Raw genomic sequence first — 27,624 nt, 5'->3', positions numbered from 1 at the left:
GTTTGGTTTTGCTACACCCTTTGTCTTTTTTGAGAAGCCACAGGAACTTAAGATTTATTTGGACCTGACACACCCTGACCCACTGACTTCAGTTCATTTGCTAGTTAGCTTCTACTAAGCATGATGAGTATTAGTTTGAAAAGGAAAAGCCTTACTCTAGGAGAGAAGTATCTTTGTGGTATGAGTTTAAGAGATTTTATCGAGAATGGATACTAAACTTTGCTGAAAGCTTTTGCTACATCTACTGAAATGATCATATGGGTTTTAGTACTTGACTTTCCTATGATAGAGGGTAGGAATCACTGTGCTATGGTTGGACAATGTTTTCATTCTTGTGCAAAAACCATATTCCATTCATGTGTTGTTGAATTTGCTTTTATCTATTTTATCTATTGCTGCTAATTATGTTTGCCATATAAATATTCTGAAGTTAAGAAGTAGTGTTTGAATACAATGAAAAAAGCACAGATATTTGGGGCCAGACATATCCGAGTTTTAAGGTTCTGATACTGATAATTCTGTGACCTTGGTATTTTTCCTTCTCATCTTCATTATGCATTATTTTTGTAGATTTAGCCATATGAGTATAGAAATTTTTATATCCTGCCTTTTCCCTAATTTAACCTTACACCCCATGCATTCCCCCCTCCCCCAGGTCACTGTGTTATCTTCGCAGGCTGTGTAATACATGATTCAAAATGTGCTTAAGGTAGCAGAGTTTAGAGTTCCTTATCATTGGGCTTTTCATCCATGTCCACTTTTTTACCAATTAATAATGATGCTATGATGAACTTTATTATGCCTAAGGATACATATTGTCAAAGTGCTTTCTGAAATTATTATACAGATTTCCATTCTCACTGACAACGTATAAAACTCCCTATGTCATCCTACATTTGCCCACATTGTCTATTAATGTTAAAAATAAATCACTGCTGGGATGCCTGGGTGACTCAGTGGGTTAAGCCACTGCCTTCGACTCAGGTCATGATCCCAGCGTTCTGGAATTGAGTCCCACATCTGGCTCCTTGTTTGGCAGGGAGCCTGCTTCTTCCTCTGCGTCTGCCTGCTACTCTGTCTGCCTGTGCGCACTCTCTCTCTGACAAATAAATAAGAAAAGTCTTTAAAAAATCACTGCTAATCTGATAAACAAATGGTTTCTCACTATTGTTGAATCTGCATGCTGCATTGGTAAGGTTCAACATTTTCTCACATGCAATGAATTTACTGCATTTCTTTGGTGAGTTGTCTGTGCTCTTGAGTTCCACGTATCTTTTTCAATTTATATAATAAGACATTATAATAAAGTCACTATTCCTTGGTCTGCCATAAGAATGGGTCTTTACATTTTGGCGACAATTTCTAAAATGACACCAGAACTTTCCATTTATTCATGCTATCAAATCTACCCATCATGCCTACCATGAATTTTCTGTGACTTGTAGGTTTAGTTTTTTAAAATCCTGAAATTGTTATGAAAAATTAGTTATAAAAGCCATTTTTATGGTGTTAATATTGGTATTTCACTCCCAAATCCATAGTGAATTTACTTTTGTTATGTGGTGAGAATAGAAATTAAGATTTTCACATTTTTATCAATTGTCTAATGCCAGTCACTCAACACTCCTCTCTCCCACTTTCTAATACTTCTTAACAAAAATGCCAGTGGTCACTTAAAAGTTTTTAAGTAGAATAGTTGAATTTATGTGTACAGACTATCACACTGATGCTTTTGTGATTCTTGATCTTGCACTATTTTAATTAGTGCAGCTTTTTTTTTTAACATTTTATTTTTTTGACAGAGATCACAAGTAGGCAGAGAGGCCGGCAGAGAGAGAGGGGAAATCAGGCCCCCCTCTGAGCAGAGAGCCAGATGTGGGGCTCGATCCCAAGACCCTGAGATCATGACCTGAGCCGAAGGCAGAGGCTTAACCCACTGAGTCACCCAAGGGCCCTAGTACAGCTTTTTATTGTTTTGATTTTTAGTAAAGTAGGCCTTTTCATTATTTGTCTTTAAAATATTTTAATTTTCCACTTTTTTCCCCAATAAACATTAAAATAAATAATTTGGTCACCCTTCAAAAAAAATCCAGTATGGCAGGTATCATTGGAATTAAATTCTGCCTATAATTTTATTTGGGAAAAATCGACATCTTTAAGACATTTTATTCTCTCACTGAAGAGATGGCATGCTTCGCATTATTCAAGCATTTATAAATGTTTATAGGTTTGATTTTATAGTATTTTTCCTTGAGGTCACTTACATTTCTTATGTATATAATATATACACATACATACATAAAGATATATGTATGTATATACTAATATTGTGAATAGGATTTTTTTTACTGTATTTTCTATTTTTTTTAAATATTTTATTTACTTGACAGAGAGAAATCACAACTAGGCAGAGAGGCAGGCAGAGAGTGAGGAGGAAGCAGGCTCCATGTGGAGCAGAGAGCCCGATGCAGGGCTTGATCCCAGGACCCTGGGATAATGACCTGAGCTGAAGGCAGAGGCTTTAACCCACTGAGCCACCCAGGCACCCCCCTTTTTTTATTTAACTGTATTTTCTATTTTTAAATGACATTTAAGTAACTAGTTTATGGGACTTGGTGTTTTTAATGAATTTTCATACCTTTGGCTTTTCATTTTATAAGTTATATCACCATTCCTTCTGCCAAAATAAAAATTGTGACTCTTAATTTTCTTATCCTTATACCTTTCATTTATTTGATAAATTTATATATTACTGCTTTGGCTGGAACTCAGAATAATGTTCAAGATCAATGGGGATAGCTTTTTGCCTCATTTCTGATTTTAAAGGGAAACATTTAATACTTCACTATAAAACTGGTTATTGTGGGTTTGAAACAGATTATGCTTTAGTATGCTGGAAAACATCCTTACTTCTTTTTTAGAAATTTAAGAATTCACTGTGAATATATGCAGTACTGAAGATTTAAAAAATAACATTCTTCAGCTACTTTTGAGTTTCTACTCTGTGACTCATATTTCTCAATATGAAATATCATTTGCAAACCTCATTTGCATGATGCTTTACTTTACTGTACTGCCTACATAACACAAATAATTTAACTTACTATGAAATAAAGATCTTTTCACCTACTCAAAGTAACCGAATACAAATACCACTTAGCAGGTACACTTTCAGAGCTGGGTTTTGTTTTCAAATGCAGTAGCTTTCCCTAGCTTCTATTTTCTGGTACCATCTTTCTATTACTTGGCTTTTATTTTATAGCTTTAGGATTTTAAATGATGAAGATCAACATAGTTTGGAAGTTGACGGGACATCAATAAGCTAAATAAAAGGTATACTGATAAGCTGGTAAAATTGGTCAAGACGGGAATGTCAGGAGAAAGAAGAAGTCAACAGCTGAAGAGTGCAGGGCAGGGAAGAGAGCCACTAGGACAATCGAGATCTTCTTCATTGTTTCTGCATTTCTTCATAGTGTTACAATGTACCCCATGGCGGATTTGGGAGCATTTCTCCCAGGACGAAGGTGAGCTGATTGTGATTCTCTTGTTTTAAACAAAATCTAGTGTTTGGCTTTATTTTCCAGAAGTCTGGGGAAGTCTTTATCCTGGAAGAAGTACCGTGATGGAGTGAATGGGGATTGAGGGGCAGCTGAGCCCTGCTTTGCACAGCATCAATTCCTTTTTGCAAGTGAGACCAGGAACACAGTTTGGGGGAACTTCACCCATTTGCCTCTTCCCTCCCCCTTCTCTGTCCTGCTTTTTCCTGTCTCCCAAAGCAGTGACCTGTGGGATTATGACCCAGGAGTGGGCTTTCTGTTCATCTTCCAGGTCTTGCATTTCTTATTCCAGCTGTGAGAAGGAAGGGAACCACTTTGCTTTGTGAGCCATGACCATTCTTTCCCCCTCCATCCACTAAGCTGATTGTCTATAGCTTTCCAAACGGGGGGAAGGAATTAACGAGGCTATTCCTCAGCTCTGGCTTCAGCATTCTGTGTGGCAGGTGGTAAGGTCCAACAGCTACCTGCTGATTCAATAAAAGAAAATCTTTTTCATTCTGCATACTGTGAAGAAGATGGCACTAGAACGAGGGGTGTTCTGTACTGTGATTTCTCGACACACTGCACGTGATCCTGTATTGGGCCAGCATGGATGAAAGATCGTTATCCTCTTCATCATTTCTGGGACATCTCACAAAATGGCACTATCCAACAAAACATTATTTAATAGCAAAATAGATTTTAATTGAAAAATCATTTTAAGTAACCGAAGAAAAACGTGTAGCAGGAACTTCCCCAGCAGACAGCAGAGTATGTACATTTTGTGAGTGGAGCAGCATCTATTTAATATACCTTTATATCGAAAATACGAGCATATTTAAAAATGGAAACATGTAAGAAAGTATGTCACAAAGAATAACAAAATAGAACACAAAATACAAAGGTAAACCCCAAATAACAAGTTTACAAAACAAAACAAGACCCAGCACCGTGTTGGAATTTCTTTGCATAAGTTCCAGGATGCCCAGGACTACCAGGAAGAGATGATCCTGCTTTTAGGAGAGCTGGTTGGTTGTGCAGTGGTTAAAACCCAGGCCTCCTTTTCCTGGAACAAAAAACAAAGAGATTCAACAGAAGAACTGAAGCGAAGAGGTAAAAGCTTAGGGGCCGATGAAAACGGGACTGAAAGTCTCAGATGCGCCGGGCATCCTCCGTGACATCGTTTGTATGGATGGGGTCATCCTTTGAGAGAACACGGGCCAACCTTAGGAAAAGATCTGGGAATCAGCAGAACCTCAGTTTTGATCCTGGCTCTGCTGCCAGTCTCCTATCTGCTTATCCTCTTATCTGTAAAACGATGAGTTTGGTCTTTGTGAACCTGAAGGTCCCTTACAGCATTGACACTTTAGGGTTTTTACTTATGCCATTTATTTAGGATCGATTTCCTGACGATGCCCATAGAGATCAGGGGAAATACACTCCCTTTCTTAAGGACAGAATTAACTGGGAATAATAGAAGGTCCGTCTTAGTCATCAGCAGAGAAGGTTATAGGTTGAGGAACTTAATGGTTACCACAGGGCGTTTCTCGGCCTGCTATCACTGATGCCTGGAAATGGCTCCATCTGTGAACAAGCTTTACTGAGCATTTGTGTGTGTGTGTGCCTGGAGAAAGTACGAGGGAGACAATCTCCAAGGCACTCAATCTTGCGAGAGAGAAGGAATTTAAAACAAAAGTGTTTGGAAACATTTACTGCTTTGATTTCTCAGAAAAGCTTTCTCCTCTTCCCATTTCGGGAATCCTACTACATGTTTCTTTATTTTGGGAATTGTCAGCCTCCTCTCCTCTTTACCCAAGATCTTGTAAAGTGAAGATTTTGACAAAATGACTCTTCCCGTTAGTACAACATAACTCAACTTGGGACTATGGTTCACTGATCCATGGTGGGCCCTTGAATGGATCTGAGTAGTCAGTTCTTCTCCTGGATTTTTAAACGGGGTCAGCATACATTTCTGTGGCTGTTGTGGCATGACATGAAAAATGTGGAAGCTGTAAGCAGTTCTGTCCTTCTACTTGAACTGAACAACAGAGAAAACCACACTGCAGAGGATGGAGTGGGCACTGGAGAGAGGAGGGGAGACCAGAGGTAGAGAGGCTGTACGTGGCTTTCCAGACCTCAGTCTGGTCTACTAATGCTTAGCCGCCTCATGTCTTTGGGTTCTATGAAGGTCCTCCTATTGTGACAACATATTCCTTTCTTTAATGAAGCTAGTTAGAGTTGTGGTAAGAGAGTCCTAACTAGTAGTTTCTCCTAGAATAATCCATCACAGCACAAGGAGGCAGGAGCTGGCCCAATCATCTGGGTTGTAGATAACCTTTCCTTGAATGTGGGATATGCCCTGTAGTTTATTTTGCTGATTGCTGAATATATACATTCAGATTCCTTTATTAAACGTTTGCATAAGAATATCTAGATTTTTTTCTTTACTAATATATTTTCACAAAAGCTAATAATTATTCTTCCCTTAGTTGAGAAAGAGCTCTTATGGGAGTATTTTGATATTAGGGAATCACACAAACAACTCCGGGTATCCTTTTCTTATCTATAAGATGAAGGAGTTGAAATAGAAAGTCTAAAATTATAAGGATGTTACATTTCCTGTTTCCTTTTGAGTCATTTCCATTCTTATTCCTTTAATCTTTTTTTCTCTCTCTCTTCTTTTCTTTTCTCCCCAGAAATCCATTCCAGTTTGATTTTCATTTTCTTAAATTCTTTCAACTCTGCTCTCACATAAAACTATTATTTTTATCTTGGAAGCTTCTACATATACAATCCAAATTCCCTCTTTGGGGTTTATGTTTTCTGTCTGCAAAGATGGCATATACATGGGATGATGTGAAGAAATTCATCTTCAAGGCACTTGGCACCAAGAGTGATTTTTTTAAAATGAAATTTGTACTTAAATTTTTGCCTTTGCAAGTTTCTAATCATGATGAAATGAAAGGAAGTGGAAAAATTAAAGTTGTTTTTAGTTAACTGAATTTCCTGCTTTTTAAGGTGAATATGAAAATATCCATTTGTTTTTAATGATTACTATAAGATGGAATAGACATAATACAATTCTAAGTGATATAATACAATAACATATACTGAAGTCTTAAAATAGAGCCGCTAATATTCCACCTTTTCAATGTTTGTGAGGACAGTGCTACAGTATTGAAAATACTTTATCCACTGCATGGTGCAGTGTGTCTGACAATTCCTGAAATTTAAAAAGAGAGGAGAACAAAGCTAGAGGCGTCATGTTCTCTGATTTCAAATTATATCACAAAGCTATGGTAATCAAAACAGTATGGTGTTGGCATAAAAACAGACACGTAAATCAATGAAACAGAATAAAGAACTCAGGAAAAACCCATGCATAGATGGTCAATTAATTTATGACAAAGGAGCCAAGAATATACACCGAGGAAAGGATAATCTCTTCAACAAATGGTGTTGGGAAAACTGGACAGCCACATGAAAAAGGAGGAAAGTGGACCACTTTTTTCTTTAAGATTTTATTTAGTTGACAGAGAGACAGAGAGAGCACAAGCAGGGGGAGCGGCAGGCAGAGAGAGAGGGATAAGCAGGCTCCCCACTGAGCAGGGAGCCTGATGCGGGACTCGATCCCAGGACCCTGGGATCATGACCTGAGCTGGAAGCAGACGAAAGCACACGCTTAACCAACTGAGCCACCCAGGTGTCCCCTACTTTCTAAATCATACATAAAAATTAACCCAAAATGGATTAAAGACTTGGATATAAGAGTTGAAACTATAAGACTCCTAGAAGAAAACATAGGTGGCAAGCTCCTTGACATTGGTCTTGGTGATCAATTTTTTGGATTGACAGCAAAAGCAAAGGCAACAAAAGCAAAAATCAACAAGTGGGTCTACATCAAACTAAAAGCTTCTGTGCAGCAAAGGAAACCAACAACGAGATGAAAAGGCAGCCTACTGAATGGGATCATAGATCTGATAAGGGATTACGATCCAAAATATAGAGAGTTTATAGAACCCAATAGCAAAAACAAACAAAACCCAAACCCAAAACCAAAAAACAATCCAAACAATTAGATTAAAAAACAGGCAGAGGGTTTGAGTAGACATTCTTCCAAAGATGACATCCAGATGGCCAAGAGACACATGAGAAGATGCTCAACATCCTCAGTCATCAGGGAAATACAAATCAAAACCACAATGAGGTATCACCTCACACCTGCTGGAATGGTGATTAACAAAAAGATAAGAAATAACAAATTTCGGCAAGAATGTGGAGAAAAGAAAACATTAATGCACTGTTGGTGGGAATGGAAATCAGTACCGCCACTATGCAAAACAGTACAGAGGTTCCTCAAAAAAACAAAAAATTAAAAATAGAACTGCCACACAACCCAGGAGTTCTTCTACTTCTGGGCATTTTTCTGAAGAAAATGAAAACACTAACTTGAAAAGATGTCTGTACCACCATGTTCATTGCAACATTATTTACAATAGACAAGATGTGAAAACAACCTGAGGTCCACTGACGGATGAACAGATCAGGAAAATGTGACACACACACACACACACACACACACACACACACATACATGCACAGAAATATTATTCAGCCATTTAAAAAAATGTAATCTTGCCATTGACAACAACGTGGATGGCCCCCAGGGGCATTATGCTAAGGGAAATAAGTTGGACAGAGAAAGACAAATACCGTAAGGTCTCACTCAAAATAACCAGCCAACCAAAAAAAAAAAAACCCTCATAGGTACAGAGAACAGACTGGTGGTTGCCAGAGGCAGGAAGTGGGGGGGTGGGCGAAATGTGAAAAAGGAGTCAAAAGGTGCAAACTTCAGTTATGAAATAACTAAGTCACAGGGATGTCACGTACAGCAGGGTGACTACAGTTAACAACACTGCACTGCATATTTGAAAGCTGCTAGGAGAATAAATCTTTTAAGTTCTAATCAGGAGAAAAACATTTTGTAAATGTGTGGTGATGGATCTATTAGATGGATCTAATTAGATCTATTGTGATAATCATTTTGATATATATATATAAAATCATTTGTTGTATACTTGAAACTAATATACTGGATGTCAAATATACTTCAGTAAAAAAAAGTTTAAATTATATTTAATCATTTTCCCTTAGAGTTATTTTTGTGATAATCTTTTCTCAACTATGATATTTATTTGGTTAGAAATGAGAAACCAACTGACAGACGTATTTTTACATAAATTTTGTTAGTCAATTAAATACTGCATATATATACACTAGAAATATGAAACAAGATTTTTGACTTTAAAAACAAACATTTCTTATCAATTTCCATACCATTTTCTATTGTAATCAGGAATGCAAGTGAACATCAATACAATGTATTGGGTTTATTATTTATTTTACATCCTTACACACGAATGATGCACTCTTCTGTTCAAGAGGGCAGTTTATTTGTTTAATTAAACCTTTCTTTGTGGAAAAATACGGAATGTTTCATGAATTTGCATGTCATCCTTTTAAAGGGGCCATGCTAACCTTCTCTGCATTGTTCAAATTTTAGTTTACATGCTGCCAAAGTGAGCAAAAGATTATTTATTTTTGAGATATTGTTTTCTTAACTAATATTTCTTTGTGTTGGCTCTGGTTCACATTTAGAGAGTATCTGAAGATGGACATTTTCGGATGTAAGAGGATTATACTTAAACCAGAGTTACCTTCTGGCTCTTGGGACAAATGTCCCTTGAGTTTTGACCTCTTTGTGTTGTAGATAAATATTCATTTTCAATTATCTTACCTGGAGCAGTCATGTCCTGTCCAAGCTGAGAGACAATGACACCGGTTTGGTCTTACGCATTTTCCACCATTTAAGCAGGGAGACTGGCAAACAGCTGGGATGAAAAGTTCATGCATTTATTTAATTTATACTAAGCCAGTTGGAAGATGTTCTGCAAACGTACACAGAATAAGATCTCACTGTGCTTTCTGCTCTAGCCACTGCCGCTCCCCACCGACAATCTGCATTACACATTTCTGCCACTTTATTTGACCGCATGTCGTTATGTGACACCACCCTTTCCCTTTTTCCCTCCAAGCCAGTCCTTTCTCATATTTAAGCTTAGGACAAGTCCTACACCTGTGTATTGAAACCTTGGCTGATAACATTAAGTCCACTGATTTTTCTCATTTATTCTCTATGCGACCAATTTGACACATACGGTTTTGAACTGCAAATATTTCAGATGCTCAATTAGACTATCTCACTTGCGAGAACTAGCAGTGAATTCTATGACTGATTGAGTCATTATATCAGACACCAACTCTTTTTTTTTAAATATTTTATTTATTTTTTAAAGACTTCATTTATTTATTTGTCAGAGAGAGAGAGAGAGTGTGCACAAGCAGAGGCAGAGGGAGAAGCAGGCTCCCCGCCGAGCAAAGAGCCCGATGTGGGACTCGATCCCAGGATGCTGGGATCATGACCCAAGCCAAAGGCAGCCGCTTAACCAACTGAGCCATCCAGGCGTCCCCAGACACCAACTCTTAAGATAATCTATCAGACATATTGATTATTTAAAATAACAAAAAGCAAAACAAATAAATAAAAACAGGAGATGATTCAGAAGTTCTTTGTATTTGCTAGAAAACACATTTTATGGCTTTTACAGTCTTTAACTGGAATTACAGAACCTGGGATAGAACTAAAAGTTAGCCACAGATAAAGCCCTGAGTGAACACCCAAAGGTTTATTATCTAGGCATCTTTCCCACAAATGCACGGTGTCATAACCACACTCTTCAACTGCATGTACCTACCTGTTAAAAAACTTGCGGATGCTAAAAGCCGACGAAGACCTAAAACCCACAAGTTTAACATAGCAAAGAAAAAGAAGAACTTCCTTGAGGAAGAAAATAAAATTTCTGTTGAAAGAAGGCTGGAAATCAGAAACGTTTCAGCCTCAGTATCACACGGAAAAGTAGGTTTCCCAGAGGAAAAACTCATCTTAGGTGATATAGAAGTAAATGTCATTTCTTTAATAGTTCTTCCAGCCGGACAAGCAAGCACTGGGCGGGAAGAGATGGGGAAAAAAACCAACAACCCTGTCCTCACCCTTGGAGAGCTCCCATGGGGAGTTAAAGAGTAGGAGTGGGCCAAGAGAATGCATGTATCTGCCACACAATAAAGAGGGAATTATGAATCAAAGCCCAGGATGAAAAATAGCAAAAATAAAATCCAATCATTAAAAACTAACTCTCCACAGATTCTGCTCACTAATAAAAAAATTGCTCCTTTTTCTTCCCTTTTCTAAAAAGATTTACTTACTCATTTCAGAGAGATAGGATGCATGAGTCGGGGGAGGGGCAGAGGGAAAGGGAGAGAGACTCTCAAGCACACTCCATGTTGAGTGCAGAGCCTGATGTGGGGCTCGATCGTACAACCCTGACATCATGACCTGAGCTGGAATCAAGAGTCCGACGTTCAACTGACGGAGTCATCCAGGAGCCCCACTCCTTTTCAGTAGCATGATGATTCAGTGGTTTCCAACTGTACTAACAAATTCATTTCACTTCCTTGCCTAATAGCTTAACACCTCCTCTTCCCTATAACACTCATGCCCCCAGTGTTCCATTTTGGGCTACCTTTTCATGCGATGTGCTTTCTGTATGATCTTATGTTTTTCTCCATGAATGTTTCCCAGTGATGACTTACATATTGCTCTCTTCAATCTAGATGTATCTTCTGGGAACCCAAACCATCATTCGACTGCTTATCAGATGTCTCCCTTGTATGTTTCACAGGGTCCTCAAACTCAGCACGTACAAACTTAACTCCTCATCTGTACCTTCAAATACACTCCTCTTGGGTTCTCTATCTCAGTAAATGGCAGCACCTTCCCCTCAGGGACCCAAAACATGTATCGGTATTGACTCATCTCAGACTTTTACTCCCTTAAGAAATCTAAAGCCAAGTAGTGAGTCACCTCCCCAACTTCTCTCAACCCACCCCCCTTCTCAGTTAACATTTTTCCAGACTTCATTGCATCTTGCCAATTCTGTTTTGTTTTCTTAAGTGGACTCCCAATTGTAAGTCTTGCTTTCTGCCATTTTCCATACGGCTGCCACAATCACTTTTCTAAAAAAAAAGAAATCTCATCACATGATTTTCCTGCTTAAAATCCTTCCGTGGCTTCTGTTGCTCACAGGACATAATCCAGCATCTTTTTTTTTTTTTTTTTTTAAGATTTTATTTATTTGAGAGAGAGACGGTGAGAGAGAGCATGAGAGGGGAGAAAGTCAGAGGGAGAAGCAGACTCTCCAAGGAGCAGGGAGCCCGATGCGGGACTCAATCCCAGGACTCTGGGATCATGACCTGAGCTGAAGGCAGTCGCTTAACCAACTGAGCCACCCAGGCGCCCCCATAATCCAGCATCTTGAACTTGGCACACAGCACGTGTCCTTCTCTGGCTCTGCCCATCCTGATGGCTCCATTTCCAGTCACGCCCCTACGTTCCCTTTATGGCTTCAGTTCTCCTATGCTGAACACACTTGTGTTATGCTTCCATGCCCTTGAGTAGAATGATCTTCCTCTGGTGGCTACTCTTGCTCTTCTGATTCTATGCTTACGAAGGCTTCGGAATGTCTCCACTTGGCTAATGTACCTACCCTCACTGTTGTCATGACCCCTTTCAGAGAATGTGGCTAGCCTCTAGTTATCTGCTTATAGGCCAGTCTGTTTTTCTAGATTAAATTCTGGAGAGCAGGAGCTCCCGTATCATACGCAGCGGTATTCTTAGGATATAGGACGTGTGAGCGGGATGTGTGCTGAGGCAGCCACTACAGGAAAGGAGCACTATGTGGCTCAGCATTGGGGAGCTAACGCCAGTTAGGGAGCCAAGGAGCTAAAAGAAATACAAATAGATCAACAGAGCTTTAAACTGCATGTTTGTGCCTGTGTTTCAGGTATAGAAATGGGACGTTAGAAAATAGATTATTGTGGTATAAAGCAAGTTTGGAGACAAGAGGAAACTTGGGCAGGGTTTGTGAGGTTGGGTAAGGTTTGAAGAGGTAGGGAAAAGAGGGAAACCATAGGTTGGTGCTGAGCGATGGGGGAATGAGAAAGCCATCACTGCAGGGGACAGGGTGTGATTGGCTGGATGAACGCTGAGTTTTACCAGGTGTGTGGCAGCTAGTCCAAGCAGAGCCTCGGAAGTCAGAAGAATCTGTGCTTGAAAATTTAAGCTGGATGTGGAGACAACAGGGAGCCATTTTAGGTTCTGAAATAGGGCAAAAATGTACACCAAAAGGAGTCCATCATGATGTTTAGCTTGGAAATGGAGGGATGGGAAGATCAAGCAGTCGACCCCGACGGTGATTCCAAGGAGAGATATTTTACTAGCTGGTGACAGTGGGGACAGAGTAGGATGGGGGAGGTACTGTGCAGGAGAAACAGAAAGGTGCTGATACTGGGAATCTCAGAGGGCAGAGCGGGAGAATCAAGGGTGCCTCCCCCTGGAAAAGCAGGGCCACCGCCCGCAAAGTAAGATGGCTGGGCCACGGCCAGAAGCGTTTGCAAGTGACTTCAATTTGGGAAAGGCAGATAAACCTCCAAGTGGGTCTGTTGCAAATAGACACTCTATTGATTGCTTTTAGAGTTTCGAATAAGGGCTTAGCAATTAACCTCCTGTAGATTTTTCCTTTTCTACATTCATGGATGGCTGTTTCAGGGGTACGGGGACAACACATCTGATCTTGCCTGTGACAGTACGTGGCACTCCCATTTCCTTAGATTACTTGTCAATTGTACCCCTTCACTCTCAGAAATGTCCTAGTTTGAAAGCTAAATTATATGGGCCCTTGACCCTCGAGCTTATGACAAGCTCTGGTGCCAACATGCCTATTCTACTTGATGTCTTACCCCATCAGAGAGATGGTATAATATTGTTTACAAGAAAAACAGTGGAGTGCTAGAATGAATACCAAATAAATACAGCGAGTTGTCTTCTTTTAATAGTTACCTAAAAATATCAGACTTTAAGAAGGTCCAAATCTGTCATTTTAGACTGATTCATTTCTTCCACATGAGAAACCTATTGTACATATTTTAGGTACATATTTCAGGTACACTACTTTAGGTACTGGCATATAATGACCACAAAGAGACACCCTGTCCCCAAACAGTGTGTCATCTACTGGGGTCAAGGACAGATGGGTAACCCAACAGTTAAGACCTCAAAGTACAGAGGAGTAGAGGTCATATTTGAGATAGGTAAGTGTGGTTAAGGGGATGTGTCTGTCCCCAGTTAATCAACAGTTTGTTACTGCTGTGTATGAAGGAACCATCTCTTTGATTTAACTTAAATGGTGATGATTCAGAGCCTTGTTCTTACAGAATAGTTACCATGAAGTTAGTAATTTAGTTGCATAGAGATTAAAATAAATATTCTTCTGAACCTCCGCATGTTTTCTTGACATTCTGCAAAGCAGAGCAGATGACACGAAGAAGGATGACGACTGAGCTGACTGAGATTCCTGTCTTTGGTTCTCGACCCTGACAGGTGCCTCTGAAGCAGTCACAGAGCTCAGCATTGAGACCGTCATCCGAGAGACCATCTTGAGGGATTCCTGAGTGACTCTGGCATCATTTTGTTTCCCTGCCACCTCTGATTCTGAGTCACGCTCACACTGTCCTCTAGGGCTTCATGGAGCCAAGTGAACAAGAAAACAAACTGCGAGAGAAGGCCTACCTGTATGACAGCGGGTCCCCGTCCAGCCAGGTGGGCAGTCACACTGATAAGGGGCCACACAGCGCCCACCGTTCAAACAGGGGAGAATGCATATTGCTGGAAAGGAGACCAAAACAAATTTAATCAAAATACACACACTTAGACATGTTCGAGTGTTCAAAAAACATTTTCCAGGAGGAGGAAATCCTTGAATGACCCACCAGATATGTCTCCCTGGATGTGTTCTGTTTAGTAATCAGTAAATACCGTCAGGAAAGCAAGGGTGGACCTTCAGCCTCACGAAATGACTCTGTGCCAAATGTACTTTCAGCGAGGATATTCCGTAATCGATGTCTGCTAAGTGCTTTGCTTTCTCTTCACAGAATAAGCAGAATGTTCTCCACTTATTATCATTTCAAATTTCCTCTTCAAATTACGTGAAGTGCTCAAGAGGGTTTGGCTGTCTCGAGGCTCTCTCACTGCTTGAATTAAAGGTATGAATGGGGTCTGAGGGGCTATCCTGTAGGCCGGTTTTGGCAACACATCAGCAGTGATGGGACAACTCACCCTTTATTTCCTAGGATCAGAGGACTGAATCAGGCCTCCATTACACCCTCCAATCCTTCTTCCTAGAAAATACTGAGCTCTTTAAAGAGGAACAATCTGTTTAAAAGGAGTGGGATAGTCTCTGGGCTTGCTGCTCGAAGAACAATTCATGCACCGGCATGACCTAGGAGTTGGCTGGAAATGTGGAATCTCAGGTCCCAAACCAGAACTACTGAACTGGAATCTGCATTGGACATCTCGCAGGTGGTCTGTACACACATTAAAGCTTGGGAAGTCCTGGTCTGATGAAGGAGGGTGGCCGCATGCTCAGCAACCTCGGCTATAGACCCCCAGGGAAAATGGTTCCCTGGTCTTTGAACTCCTAGCATTATAGCAGGTCAAGTTTGGAAGCCCTAAATGGAAAGGAATGATTGGGGAGAAGAGGGAAGAAAAAACATAATTTCTCTTCTTTCTTAATCACTGTGAGAATACTTGCTTTGGTGAGTTGTTAGCAGCCAAATTTATTTCCATTGTGTATTTTCCTTTCCAGATTAGTTGCAAGAATTACACTTAAAACAGTATTAGAATCTCTTATACCATGTCTGGCCTTCAAGAAAACTGATACAGACCAATGGCCGTCACCCAAATGACTCTTAAGGTGATCTGCGGACACCACTCCCAATGCAATATGAAATCATTTTATCCTTATATATATTTTTAAGATACTGAAACAACGTATAGTTTAGACATAAAAAACAGTTTAAAACCACTTATTTCCATTCTCCTGAATATTCAAATTCAAACATATTTTCATAAGGATCAAAATTCCATCAATTTACTAAGCATTGTCTAGGTACTGGAGTGCCACCTTCCCCTATTTTCTTAGTTGGGAAGAACCACCCCTAAAAGAGTGAATGGTGGGCTGCCAATACTACATAAAAGTATAGCATTATGCAATGTCATCAATTTTTCCCAGCTACAGCAATGAGAGGCATAGCATATAAATGGATTTGAGATACAGAAGATAGAGGCCAGGAAAACCTCTATTATAAGGTCCTTCTCAAGAGGATTCCTGGGAATTTGTGACAGAAGGCATGTGGAGATGGCTCTGGCTGGATTGTGATCACTGTATTTTCAAGGTCACTTATAGTCTAGATCTTTGGCAAATAATAGACATATTCGGACCGACCCCAGGCCCTCTTGCCTGCTGCAGGATTTAAGCAAATGAATTCCTTCTAACAGTAAAGCCAGTTCCTAGTAACTCCCCTGAGTTGGCAGCTTCCAGGCAAATTATCAGGACTCAAAGTAAGGTTTAAGGACATAACATGGAAGGTTTGAGGACAGACTCACGTTCTTCACAGAGGCGCCCCATCCAGCCATCTGGACAGGAACAAGCATTGGGACGTTGGCAGATCCCTCCATTCTGACATGGGAATCGACAGACAGCTAGAAAAGAAGCAGACGGATCATAAACCCAGAGAATTATGGAAGTGTACTTGTTGGAAAATAGGATTCCTTACTTACATTTCATAACACTTCCTAGAGTCAAGACTTACAGAAGAGAAACAAAACCAAATCTCAAGATTCAGTCACGGACAAATGTGAGGGCTCTCAGAAAGGGGCATAAATAAGCTTGGGTGGTTCTCAGAATGTGGCTTTCAAAGTTTTAATAATCGGGGACTCAGAGCAGAAGGGACAAGGTGGTTTAGACAGAAGGTCATCTCTTTTGGTCTGGACCAGGGGAAAAGCCTCTTCCAGAAGATCTGAGAATGTCCTTCCCAAGGTGCCCCTGATGGGCAACAGCTCTTTGGTGCTGCCACTGTCACTGAGTGTCTTAAGATAAGCACATGGAGGAACAAGCAAGCCAGCCAGCAGACAGGCTCTCATTTGACTTCTGATTTGAAGTGGGCCGCTCTAGGAAGTGGCACTTCCTCCGCAGCCCTCTCATTCTCCTACACCCCATGTGTTAGTGATCTCGTTTCTCACTGTTGCTTTTAGACAATTTATCTCCCTTTTCCTGCAATCACCCTTGCCTCTTTTGAGGCTCATGCCATTCATTCATGGATTTCCTCAATTCTCCCAGCCCTGATGGGTCATTAAATACTCTGGCCCTTTCAACCCCAGTCCAAATCTCACCAGGGCCCATGTGGCCATGTGGACAATGCACTCAACAGTTTGATTTTTCTTTCAGTTCTTGTTCACAAGCATAGCTCTTGACTTACAGTAAGTATTTGTAGACTGGACCAATCATTATGGTTTGTAAGAAAGAATCCTGTTCTATTAGAAAGGTGTAAATTTTAGGACCCATTGGGATGCCTTGTTATGTACCTCTTTCAATTTTGCAGAATTTTAAGCACAGAACCTTGTTCCCTTGTTCTCCCAAGAAGATTTTATGGACCGCACACACAAAATTCATCCTTGGGTTGGCAAATTCAATCCAGCAAGTGAAGGGACAGTGGTGCTGGTGTGAGCATGGAGTGCTTGTCACCAGCTTGTCACCAGCCCCCAGCATGGCCCAGGAGACCCCGGGGCTGCCCAGTACGCCTTGTGTCTTACTCTGGCTACGGGGCAGGCTACCCCATCTCTAGCAGGGCTAGGGGTCTGCCCAGGATGGGAGTGGAATCTGTTCAAACGACCTGACTGTCCAAGAAGGGCCCTCCGGGCTCACACATGACACAGCTCCCCTAGCAGCTGGAGAATACTCTGGAAGAACACTTGGACTGAGACCCATGATCGACTCAGGAAGGGGCCGTGTGCTCGGCCAGAGTTCCATGTGAAAGCTTTCAAAACTCAAACCCATAAAGTTAAGGAAAATGACATAGATGTCAAGAGAAAATTTAAAGCCAAGGAGAAGTAATAATTCATGCATATAGCTGTTGGCCTTATCAGACTTTATTCGCATTTCCCTACCGCTTCTCTGAGAAATAGCCATTCAAAGATTCCCTTACCTCTACAAACAGGAGGCGATGTCCAGGTTCCGTTCTCCAGGCAAACACTCCTCAGGGAACCCTCCAGCATGTATCCACTGTAACACGAGTAGGTGATCACGTCCCCATACTGGTAATGTATGCCTCGAGCAATAGCGTTTTCTACGTGAGCAGGCAGACCACAGGATATTTCTACAGGAAAACAGAACCACGATGAAGCCTGTGCTACTAACCCAGCGAGTGGTCGGAAGAGAACACAGTCTCCTCTCCAAGACTGGATTGATTTAAAGAGCAAAGATAAAATATATAAAGTTACCTTTTCACCTGTATACTAGATACTAGGAACTAAAAGTATAATCTGCTGCTGTATAGAAAAAATGAGATGTGCAGGATCAAAGGTTTTATCTTTTGATTCAAAGGCTGAACCTGAGCTGTTTTGTTGTTGTTGTTGTTTTGTTTTTATCAAGCAAGAAGTCTCGAGGAGCCCAAGAATGAGCTTCTGTGGATTGCCAAAGAGATAGCTTCCAAGAGAACATTCATGCAGGATGCTGATCAAATCAGAAGGGAAGAAGCACAGGGGTTATTTGAAGTCTATTGTTTTAGAGTAAAGCTCATGAACTGCAGTAGTGCAAATTCCATCAAGACCATGGTATTGGTGGGGTGCCTGGGTGGCTCAGTGGGTTAAGCCTCTGCCTTCAGCTCACGTCATGCTCCCAGGGTCCTGGGATGGAGCCCCACAGTGGGCTCTCTGCTCATCAGGGAGCCTGCTTCCCCCTCTCTCTCTGCCTGCCTCTCTGCCTACTTGTGGTCTCCGTCTGTCAAATAAATAAATAAAATCTTAAAAAAAAAAAAAAAAAGACCGAAGATAGCATCCTGTAAGCAGTGGGCTCTCGAGAGACGTTCAAAAAGTGAGTAAATGAGAAGTTCTTTAGGCGGTCTGGACTCAGTTTACACACTTTGATGAGGTTTATGACATTCAAGGTTTCAAGGCTTCACATCAGTTTCCTTCTTTTCAAGACAGTAACCCAGGGACTCTCTGCTTTCAAAATATGGGAGATTGAATGACAATCCTCTTTTAGAAGCGACATGTACTGTATATTTAAATAAAAAGCTTTATAACTAATTTTGCCTCGAGAAGCCTTGAGATAACTAGAGTGAATGGGGGGTGGGGGGGGGGCTCACCAGACAAGGCCTGGACTGGAGCTGGGATTCCAGTCAGCATCCTGTTAGAGTAAGTCTAACTTTTGGATGACTCTCCGTGAAGTCGAAAAGGTCACTTGGTGGTCATAATACTATGAAGAACTTGTCAGAGGGGATGACCAATGTGTATGATTTTTCTAAATTTTCTTTTCCTTCAAGGTAGTTACAAATGTTAATTCAGTGAGTCAGATATCAAATATGTACTAATGCCTTCTGTGGCTCAGAAACTGGAAAGAAACCAACGAAGAAAATGCTGTCCCTTTGTTCAGACAAGGAGCAGAATGATGGACAACTTAAAAAGAGCTGGATACTCTCCTACAGGAAAATCAAGGTGAATGTGACTGATTATACTCAGGATTGTCAGGGTACAAATCACAGTGAAGGCGGCATTTGGACTAGGCCATAGAGCTTGAGTGGATCAGAGGGAAAGAGCTTTCAGGCTGGGGGAGCAGCCGGTAGAAAGGTCACGGCAAGCTGATGGCTGGTTTCCTGAAGTGACCAAAGCACGGATCTCAGAGGACCTATACCGGAATCACCTTGGGTTTTTGCTGAAAGTGAAACTTTCAGGAGTTTCTCGTTTGTGAGTCTGGATCTTACCCACCCTCCCCAGGTGATTCCCAAACATGATAAATTTTAATCACTGATCTGTAAAAATAAATATTAGGACGAGGTGAAAAGAGGTAAGTTGTTGCTCATGTCCCTCAGTGAAGAGATTGTCTTCTAAGCCAGAGGCTTTCTGTGTAATAAAAAATGCAAAAGAGGGATTGAGGAGAGCCAACAAGGGTAGAAACTGTCTCCTCTCCCAGGCAACCCCTGAGCCTCTCAAGAACACAGAGGAAGAATGAAACACGCCCCACAGCGCATGTCTCTTCTCACTCCACGTCCCGGGCTCTGCGTGGTACGTCTCAGGATGCCGAGACCATCATGCGGATATGGGCGCAGGATCAGGGCCCTTGGCCTGCCGTAGTTCAGGCAGCTGGTCAACGCTTACGCATACGCAGTTCTTCCCATTTTGCTTGGAGTCGATTTTATAAGGCTAAACGTATAGTATATATTTGCTGGAGTAAAATCGAAATTCTAAGGCTGTGGTAGGCTGCTGGTTGGCAATTCAGACACTTGGGCTGTTGGTGTATCTCCTCCTATCAGGAGACACAGCAGGAGGAAATACACCGACTCACTGATTCTTCAAAACAAACCTGTAAGACAGGTGTTATCGGGCCATTAACACACAAGAGCCCGAAGGTCCAGAGAAGCTAGGGCACAGGCATAAGTTTCGACTTAGAAAGCTTTGAGGACAGAATTCAAACCCAGGTCTTCTCTGACTCCACAATCCCCGTGGCCTTCACATACACTTTTCTTCTTAACTGGAGGGCAAGAGTTCTGAAAATGGTCATCGCAGGCATGATATATTCTCAGACTACGCGGCCCAGTGTCCTGCATCTGGCTAGACTCAATGAATGTTTGTTAACTGCTGCAGAGGGAGTAGCCTGGACAACAAGGGAGCTGGAGGGCGGGATGTTGGGCAGGCAGAAGTTTTAAGTTACCACAAGGCAGCAAGTGATGCTGCCAGATTCTGTGTTCTGTATCAAAATGGTGCTAGGCCAGAGGTTCTCAAATTGTGGTTCCAGGACCGGCATCTGCAGCAACACCTGGGACCTTGTTAGAAATACAAATTCTCAGGCCTCATCCCAGCCTACTGAACCAGACATTCAAAGGAGGAGCCCAGGAACCTGTTTTAAACAAGTCTTCTAGGTAGTTCAAGTTTGAGAACCACTGTGGAATCATTTTTGTATGGCAAAGCATCCATAGCCTGTTAAAGGATAGTTTGGGGACTCTTGGATATGGGAAGAATATGTATTTTGTTTTTTTAAAGTAATCTCTACATTCACCCTGGGGCTCGAGATCATGACTCTGAGATCAAGAGCTGCATGCTCTACTAACTGAGCCAGCCAGGTGCCCTGGAAGAAAATATATTTTAGATTTAATATTTTGATTGTTCCTAGAAGAACATGTTTTGAAAATCTGTTCAGTGAATCCTGGCCAAGTAGGTTTCAGCCTACTTCTGGAAAGTTTTTTCTTTTTATTTCTTTTTTCTTTTTTAAAAGATTTTATTTATTTATTTGACAGAAAGATCACAAGTAGGCAGAGAGGCAGGCAGAGAGAGAGGGGGAAGCAGGCTCCCTGATGAGCAGAGCCCGATGTGGGGCTTAATCCCAAGACCCTGAGATCATGACCTGAGCTGAAGGCAGAGGCTTAACCCACTGAGCCACCCAGGTGCCCCTAGTTTTTTCTTTTTCTGTTTGGAATTCAAAGATCTTTTTAAAAAATTTATTAATTAATTTATTATTATTATTAATTTGACAGAGAGAAATCTCAACTAGGCAGAGAGGCAGGCAGAGAGAGAGGAGGAAGCAGGCTCCCTGCGGAGCAGAGAGCCCGACGCGGGGCTCGATCCCAGCACCCTAGGATCATGACCTGAGCCGAAGGCAGAGGCTTTAACCCACTGAGCCACCCAGGTGCCCTGATTTATTATTTTTTTTTTAAGATTTTATTTATTTATTAGACAGAGAGAGAGAGCACAAGTAGGCAGAGCAGCAGGCAGAGGGAGAGGGAGAAACAGGCTCTGCACTGAGCAGGCAGCCTGATTCGGGACTTGATCCCAGGACTCTGGGATCATGACCTGAGCCAAAGGCAGCCGCTTAACCGACTGAGCCATCCAGGCGCCCCATAAAGATCTTTTTCTTTTTCTAAATTTTAAAAATTGTCAACACAAAAGCTGATAACCATAAGACAGAGATCTCAATATCTACATTTAAGTTACTTGACGGAAAATATCTCACAAGGATGAGAAAATGTTCTGCACTAATGAAAAGAACTAGAATCCACCTGTCCATTTACTTACTCTCACATTTGGCACTTGTCAGCGTCCACGTCTCGTCAGGGTTACAGGTAATGATGCCTTGGCCTTGGAGCAGGAAGCCTTTCCTACACTTGATGGACACGTTCTGATCAACATAAAACTCCTTTTCAGAAAGCACAGCATTCTCGGGAATCACAAAAGGAACAGGGCATGGATTTGCTGTTAAACAGAACAAAAAAAATGCTTACTGATATTCTCCTTCTCTTAATTTATTTCTTTAAAGGCAGAGTATGATGAGCCCTTTAGAGTTGGGTTCTCAGTGAGGATCATACGAGGCTTAAAAATACAGAACTTCAAACATTTAAAAAATGTTTTGCATCTGCATGAAATTATTTTTAAGGATAAGATCAGATCAGATCTGAAAACCTCAATTATTCAACCACTAACACCTTGTCCTAAAATTCTAAGATGGCAAATTAAATAGTTGTTTGAAATTATGGCCCAACTCTGGGCCATAGCACACATTCCTAGGTGTGCTAGGAATCAGGGAGTTCATTAAACATTGCCTTGGTTTTGGAAGAATATTAGGAACGCAGATTAAATGTTTCTCTTTGTCACTTTATTTTCTTTTACTGAACATCCTTCAGAAGGATGCCCCAGAGAAGCATCAGACTTTTCTAAGTGAGCTGAATTAAACTTCAGACTCACACTACTTAAACAGGATAGTATAACTTAAATTGTAGAGTTTGCAAGCCTTATTCAAAAAAATGGGCTCATTTTGTACATCTGAAGCAAAAACAAAAAATGATTACAGCACCAGGATTTCTTAGTGCAAGTGTGTGGCACACATCAACATATTTCCGCAGTTTTTGTTTTTTTGATCTTCAAAGAAGTCTGTATGAGTGAAGCAGGGGTCAGTTGAATCCTATAGACTCATTTAATGTGCTATAATACTTTAAACATAACCAGCACTCTGTCAAATTAGATCTTTCATGTGACTATTATTTTTATTCTAATGTTTATAACCAATTATCTTCACTCACTGCATTTATACATATTTTATTGTATTAAAATTGCACCTTAATATATTCTTTCTTCACCCTTTTCACATCCTTAAATAAATTCCTTATACATTTGGGTCAAAATTTTTTCATTAAGCCACATTTTTTTTATTAGTGCCTTGGACTGCTTGTAATCATCCAAGGAATCTGATGAAAGCTGATTCTCAGACTGGATATTTCAGATAATATGAATAGATTTTAAAAATATCCCATAGGTTAAGGTTAAGTGGATTAAGCATCTGCCTTTGGCTCAGGTTGTGATCTCCGGATCCTGGGTTGGTCTGGTTCCCTGCTCAGTGGGAAGTTTGCTTCTCCCTCTTCCTCTGCCCCTCCCCCTGCTCACGCTCTCTCTCTGCCTCACTCTCTCTCTATCTCTCAAATAAATAAATAAAATCTTAGTATTTGGTTTGGAGATGCACAGATTGCTTTCTCTGGGCCAGTCTCAGTGGAGTTTTCTCTGTGTTTAGACATTAGGGAAACTAATCACGAAACTGAAGCTGACAAAACCTCTAGAGTCAACACACACGTTTGCAAATAGGAAGTGGATGGCTCCAAGCTCCGTGTTCCATGCAGTACGCCTCAGGTGCCCCTTCAAGGCTGTACCCTCTGTTGCAGGAATACAGCACCCGGGGTCCAGTAGTGGTGTTTTCAACTTCGGCTTCCCCGTTCAGAAACTCAAGTGGAGCTTCACAACTGGTCTCTAGAAAGAAAAACCGAAGCCTCGTATTAAATACTTCTTCCAATCCTCTTTCCTTCCTCTGCTGCAATTGCTACTCAGTGCATCATAGAAAATATTGACGCCTACTCCTATGTGAGACACAAGGATACGCCTGAAAAATCCCAGCATGTATAAGTTTCACTTCAGGCATGTAGGCAATTAAAGATGGTATTTTCCTGTTGACTCTATTTATCTTTGTTTATATTGTCACCTTTCGTTGTTAATAATGCTGGGGATCTAAATGATCAAGCCCTCTCTCTGACCAAATAAATTGCAATCTCTGTGTTGTGGCCTAACTTCTGGTATTAGAAGCTCCCCATATGATTTCCAGTGCTCACTCAGGGTTTGAGAACCAGTGGATTCGATGCTAACTGACTCCTCCCGGCTTCAGCCAGCCTGGTAAGGACTCCGTACACCGGGATCATGGATCTTGGAATTACCTGGGAGCTTTGAAAATATATTGATGTGGGTTCCCACCCCCAGAGATTCTGACTTAACTGATTTATCTGGGCAAGGGATTTTTCAAAGCTCCGTAGGATGCTCCAGTGTGCCAAAGGCTAAAAGCCATAGGTCCAAGGCAATGTTTCTAGACTGATGTGCATGGAAATCATGTAGGGAGGGCGCCTGGGTGGCTCAGCTGGTTGAGCGTCTGCCTTTGGTGCAAGTCATGATCCTGGAATCCCAGGATCGTGTCCCGCAGTGGGCTTCCTGTTCAGCGGGGAGTCTGCATCTAGGGATATTGTTAAAATGCAAATCCTATTCTGCACTGTGGGATTTTTTTCTTTTTCTTTCGAAATTATTAAACACATGGTACAAGTTCTTTGTAGAAAATTAGAAAACGCAAATAAGCAAAAAGAAAATAGTTTTAATGCCATCACTCAGGGATAAAACTGTTGATATTTTTATATATTTTATTATACGTTTTCCTGAGGCATATAAAAAATACAAATTTTCTGAGGGGGAAAAGTGCTCATACTGAGCAACCTGATTTGAAAGATTCCTATATGATTTACTAAATTATTACCTACATTGATATCTGTATCTAACAGTGAACAGACTTCCCTGAAAACAGGTTGATACAGATATCAATATATTTAATTTTTGATAATTTAGAAAGAAAACAAAAAAAAACCCACAGATAAAAGAATAGGATTTGTATAGGGGGGCTTGGGTGGTACAGCTGGTTGAGCATCCAGCCCTTGGTTTCGGCGCAGGTTGTGATCTAAGGGTCCTGAGATGGTGTCCTGCGCTGGGCTCCGTGCTCAGCAAGGTACCTGCTGGAGATCCTCTCTCCTTCTCCCTCTGTGCCTCCTCCTCATGCACCTGTTCTCTCTCTCTTTCTCTTTCATATAAATAAATAAATCTTTAAAAAAAAAAAGGAAAAGAAAAGAATAGGGGCGCCTGGGTGGCTCAGTGGGTTAAAGCCTCTGCCTTCGGCTCAGGTCATGATCCTAGGGTCCTGGGATCAAGCCCTGCATCGGGCTCTCTACTCAGCAGGGAGCCTGCTTCCTCCTCTCTCTCTCTCTGCCTGCGTCTCTGCCTACTTGTGATCTCTGTCTGTCAAATAAAAAAAAAAAATCTTAGAAAAAAAAAAGAATAGGATTCATGTAGAACTTTTTATTACTATCTTGCGTTTTGGAGAGAGCAGCCATACAAACCATCATCATGGTAGTTTGAATAAAACCTGCCACAGAACTGAAGCAGCTCCCTCACCAACACCATGGTGAGCTCCTATGCCAGACATACATGCTTCCTTTTCACTCCCCTCTCTCCTTCCCAGCAAATACGTTCATGCATTTTTTGATCATGAACAGCTGAGATTTAAAAAAAAAAAGCTACAATCAATAATGCCGGATGATGCTTTTCTGTGACTTGAGATGTTACTCATGCTTTTAAAAATATTTTTCTGTATAATATTTATACAAGTTTTTGAGAACTAAAAACAGTCATATATTATCCACTGAGTTTCAGCTGTATAATACTCCTTTAAGAAATGAAAATACCTGTATATGTAAAATCAAGTCATTAATCTACCCCAGCTATGGTTAAAATCACAGTGAACAAAGCCTTGCATTCCTCCAGTCCTACTGTCAGCTTTGCCATAATTTATGGTATTGGGCAGGTCATTTCACTTCTCCTCATCCCCTATTGACTTATTTAGCAAGATAAATAAATCTAGCTGATCTTGACTTAGTGCAGTCTAGACCAGCTGACTCATCTCAGAGGCTGCTTAACCAGATAACCTAAGAGGCAAGTTGAAACTCTGACGACTCCCCAGGATTATGAGAAAAATGTTTAAAGCCTGCCACTTTGATAGGCTTGTACTACTTTATCTAACTACAGCTGACCCTTGAACAACGTGGGGTTAGGGATGCCAACTTTCCATGCCATCAAAAATCCATGTATAACTTTTGACTCCCCCAAAACTTAACTAACCAAGAGCCTGTTGACATAAACAGCTGATTAACACATATTTTGAATGTTATATGTATTATATACTGTATTCTCACAATAAAGTAAGCCAAAGAAAAGAAAATGTTATTAAGAAAATCATAAGAACGAGAAAATAAATTTCTAGTACCGTGCTGTATTTATTGAAACAAACCTCCCATGTAAGTGGACATGGCCAGTTCAAACCTGGGTTGTTTATGGGGTCGACTATACATTGTCTCTGGCAGAGGAATCATATGAACCATGTGTTGGGAATAAACTGATATGAATTAACTCCTGTCTTGCTAAATAAACTTGGGTTTTCTCATTAAATGAGTTAATACAAAATTCCACAACTATTCATTTACTTGGCAGATGCGACAACACTTTAAAAGACCATCAGTAAAAAAAATAAATAAATAAAAGACCGTCAGTATTGGCTAGTACCATCACCAAAAAGTAGAAGGGCTGTCTTCTAATTTATAATTATTTGGGTGGGGGCCCACAAAAAGAATGCAAATAAATTCAATAGTTAACTAATTTCTAACAAAGTGTTTGCCATTCCGGAGTCGGTAATCTTGTGCTCTATGCCACTTTAATCATTAATCTCTACAACAGTTTTTGACCCGTTTGTTGGTTTGGTGCCCTTGGGTGAAAGCCTGTCAAAGAGTCTCACACAGTTTGTGGAGATGATTAAAAAAATTTTTAAAATTGAAACACTGATTTATAAAGGAAATGTGGCCACATTGTTACTATGAGGTATCAGTATTGTCTTTAGAACCCCTAAATGTCACGTGACTTACTTTTACACCTTGCTACCTCTCCACTCCACATTCTGTTCTTCTGACAAACACGTTCCTTGTTCCCCTGTGAATCAATGAGAAAAAAAAAGATTATTCCCAGGATTATACCTTAATGATGAAAAGATAATAAGGGAATGCAAAGTAATCATAGCTATAAGCCAGAATCTCCCAGCACTGGAATGCTAAATGAATTCATTAAATAAATATGGTTTAAGGATGAAGCTTAGACTTTTTTTTTTTTTTTTTTTTGACAGATAGAGATTACAAGTAGGCAGAGAGGCAGGCAGAGAGAGAGAGAGGAGGAAGCAGGCTCCCTGCTGAGCAGAGAGCCCAATGCGGGCTCGATCCCAGGACTCTGGGATCAGGACCTAAGCCGAAGGCATCTGAGGCTTTAACCCACAGTCACCCAGGCGCCCCGAGGCTTAGACTTTCAAAAACGCTTTCACCAGTTTACTTCAAAATTCATACCTGGACTGACCAGTGTAATTAATTAGTTTCACTTTCTATTCAAGTGACAGCTGATTATAACCAACAGCAAAGATTGATGAGAAATGTGTCTGAAATGTCAAGGAAGTCTATTTGTTGAGAAATTTAAAAAATATTTTGAACTGAATTTAGTTTTCAATACCTGAGAGGTACAGCAAAGAATGGGAATTGTTTTTTTTTAATACTCTTGCATGTGAAACAAGTCAAGGTATCTTATTGGTATGAGGACTGAATTTTTTGACAATGTAACTTATCCATTAAAGATAAACTTAACCTATTAAGGGCCCAAGCATTTAAAATTTTAAATATTTGGAATAAAAATATTCTTAAACAT

At 40.7% G+C, this 27,624-nt stretch overlaps 1 protein-coding gene and 1 non-coding gene across 2 annotated transcripts in view; both read right to left on the bottom strand.

Moving 5' to 3' along the window:
* Positions 1-4,029: 4,029 nt before the first annotated feature.
* The window catches only part of SVEP1 (sushi, von Willebrand factor type A, EGF and pentraxin domain containing 1), a 184,789-nt gene continuing 161,194 nt past the window's right edge, over positions 4,030-27,624 (bottom strand). The window contains exons 41-48 of the mRNA XM_046022808.1: positions 26,805-26,868; positions 23,380-23,553; positions 21,835-22,011; positions 17,754-17,924; positions 16,156-16,251; positions 14,281-14,376; positions 9,334-9,427; positions 4,030-4,602 (exon numbers count right to left, since the gene is read on the bottom strand). Of these exons, the coding sequence (XP_045878764.1) occupies positions 4,581-4,602; positions 9,334-9,427; positions 14,281-14,376; positions 16,156-16,251; positions 17,754-17,924; positions 21,835-22,011; positions 23,380-23,553; positions 26,805-26,868 (894 nt within the window). The 3' untranslated portion in view covers positions 4,030-4,580. The remainder of the gene's footprint in view (positions 4,603-9,333; positions 9,428-14,280; positions 14,377-16,155; positions 16,252-17,753; positions 17,925-21,834; positions 22,012-23,379; positions 23,554-26,804; positions 26,869-27,624) is intronic.
* Positions 9,017-9,123, bottom strand: LOC123953654. The gene has a single exon (XR_006820917.1). It is a non-coding gene; the product is annotated as a U6 spliceosomal RNA (small nuclear RNA).

Source organism: Meles meles, chromosome 11 (assembly GCF_922984935.1).
Source record: "Meles meles chromosome 11, mMelMel3.1 paternal haplotype, whole genome shotgun sequence".
Taxonomy (NCBI): domain Eukaryota; kingdom Metazoa; phylum Chordata; class Mammalia; order Carnivora; family Mustelidae; genus Meles; species Meles meles.
Note: the sequence above shows the minus strand (reverse complement) of the source record. Positions and strands in the feature narration are given on the sequence as shown.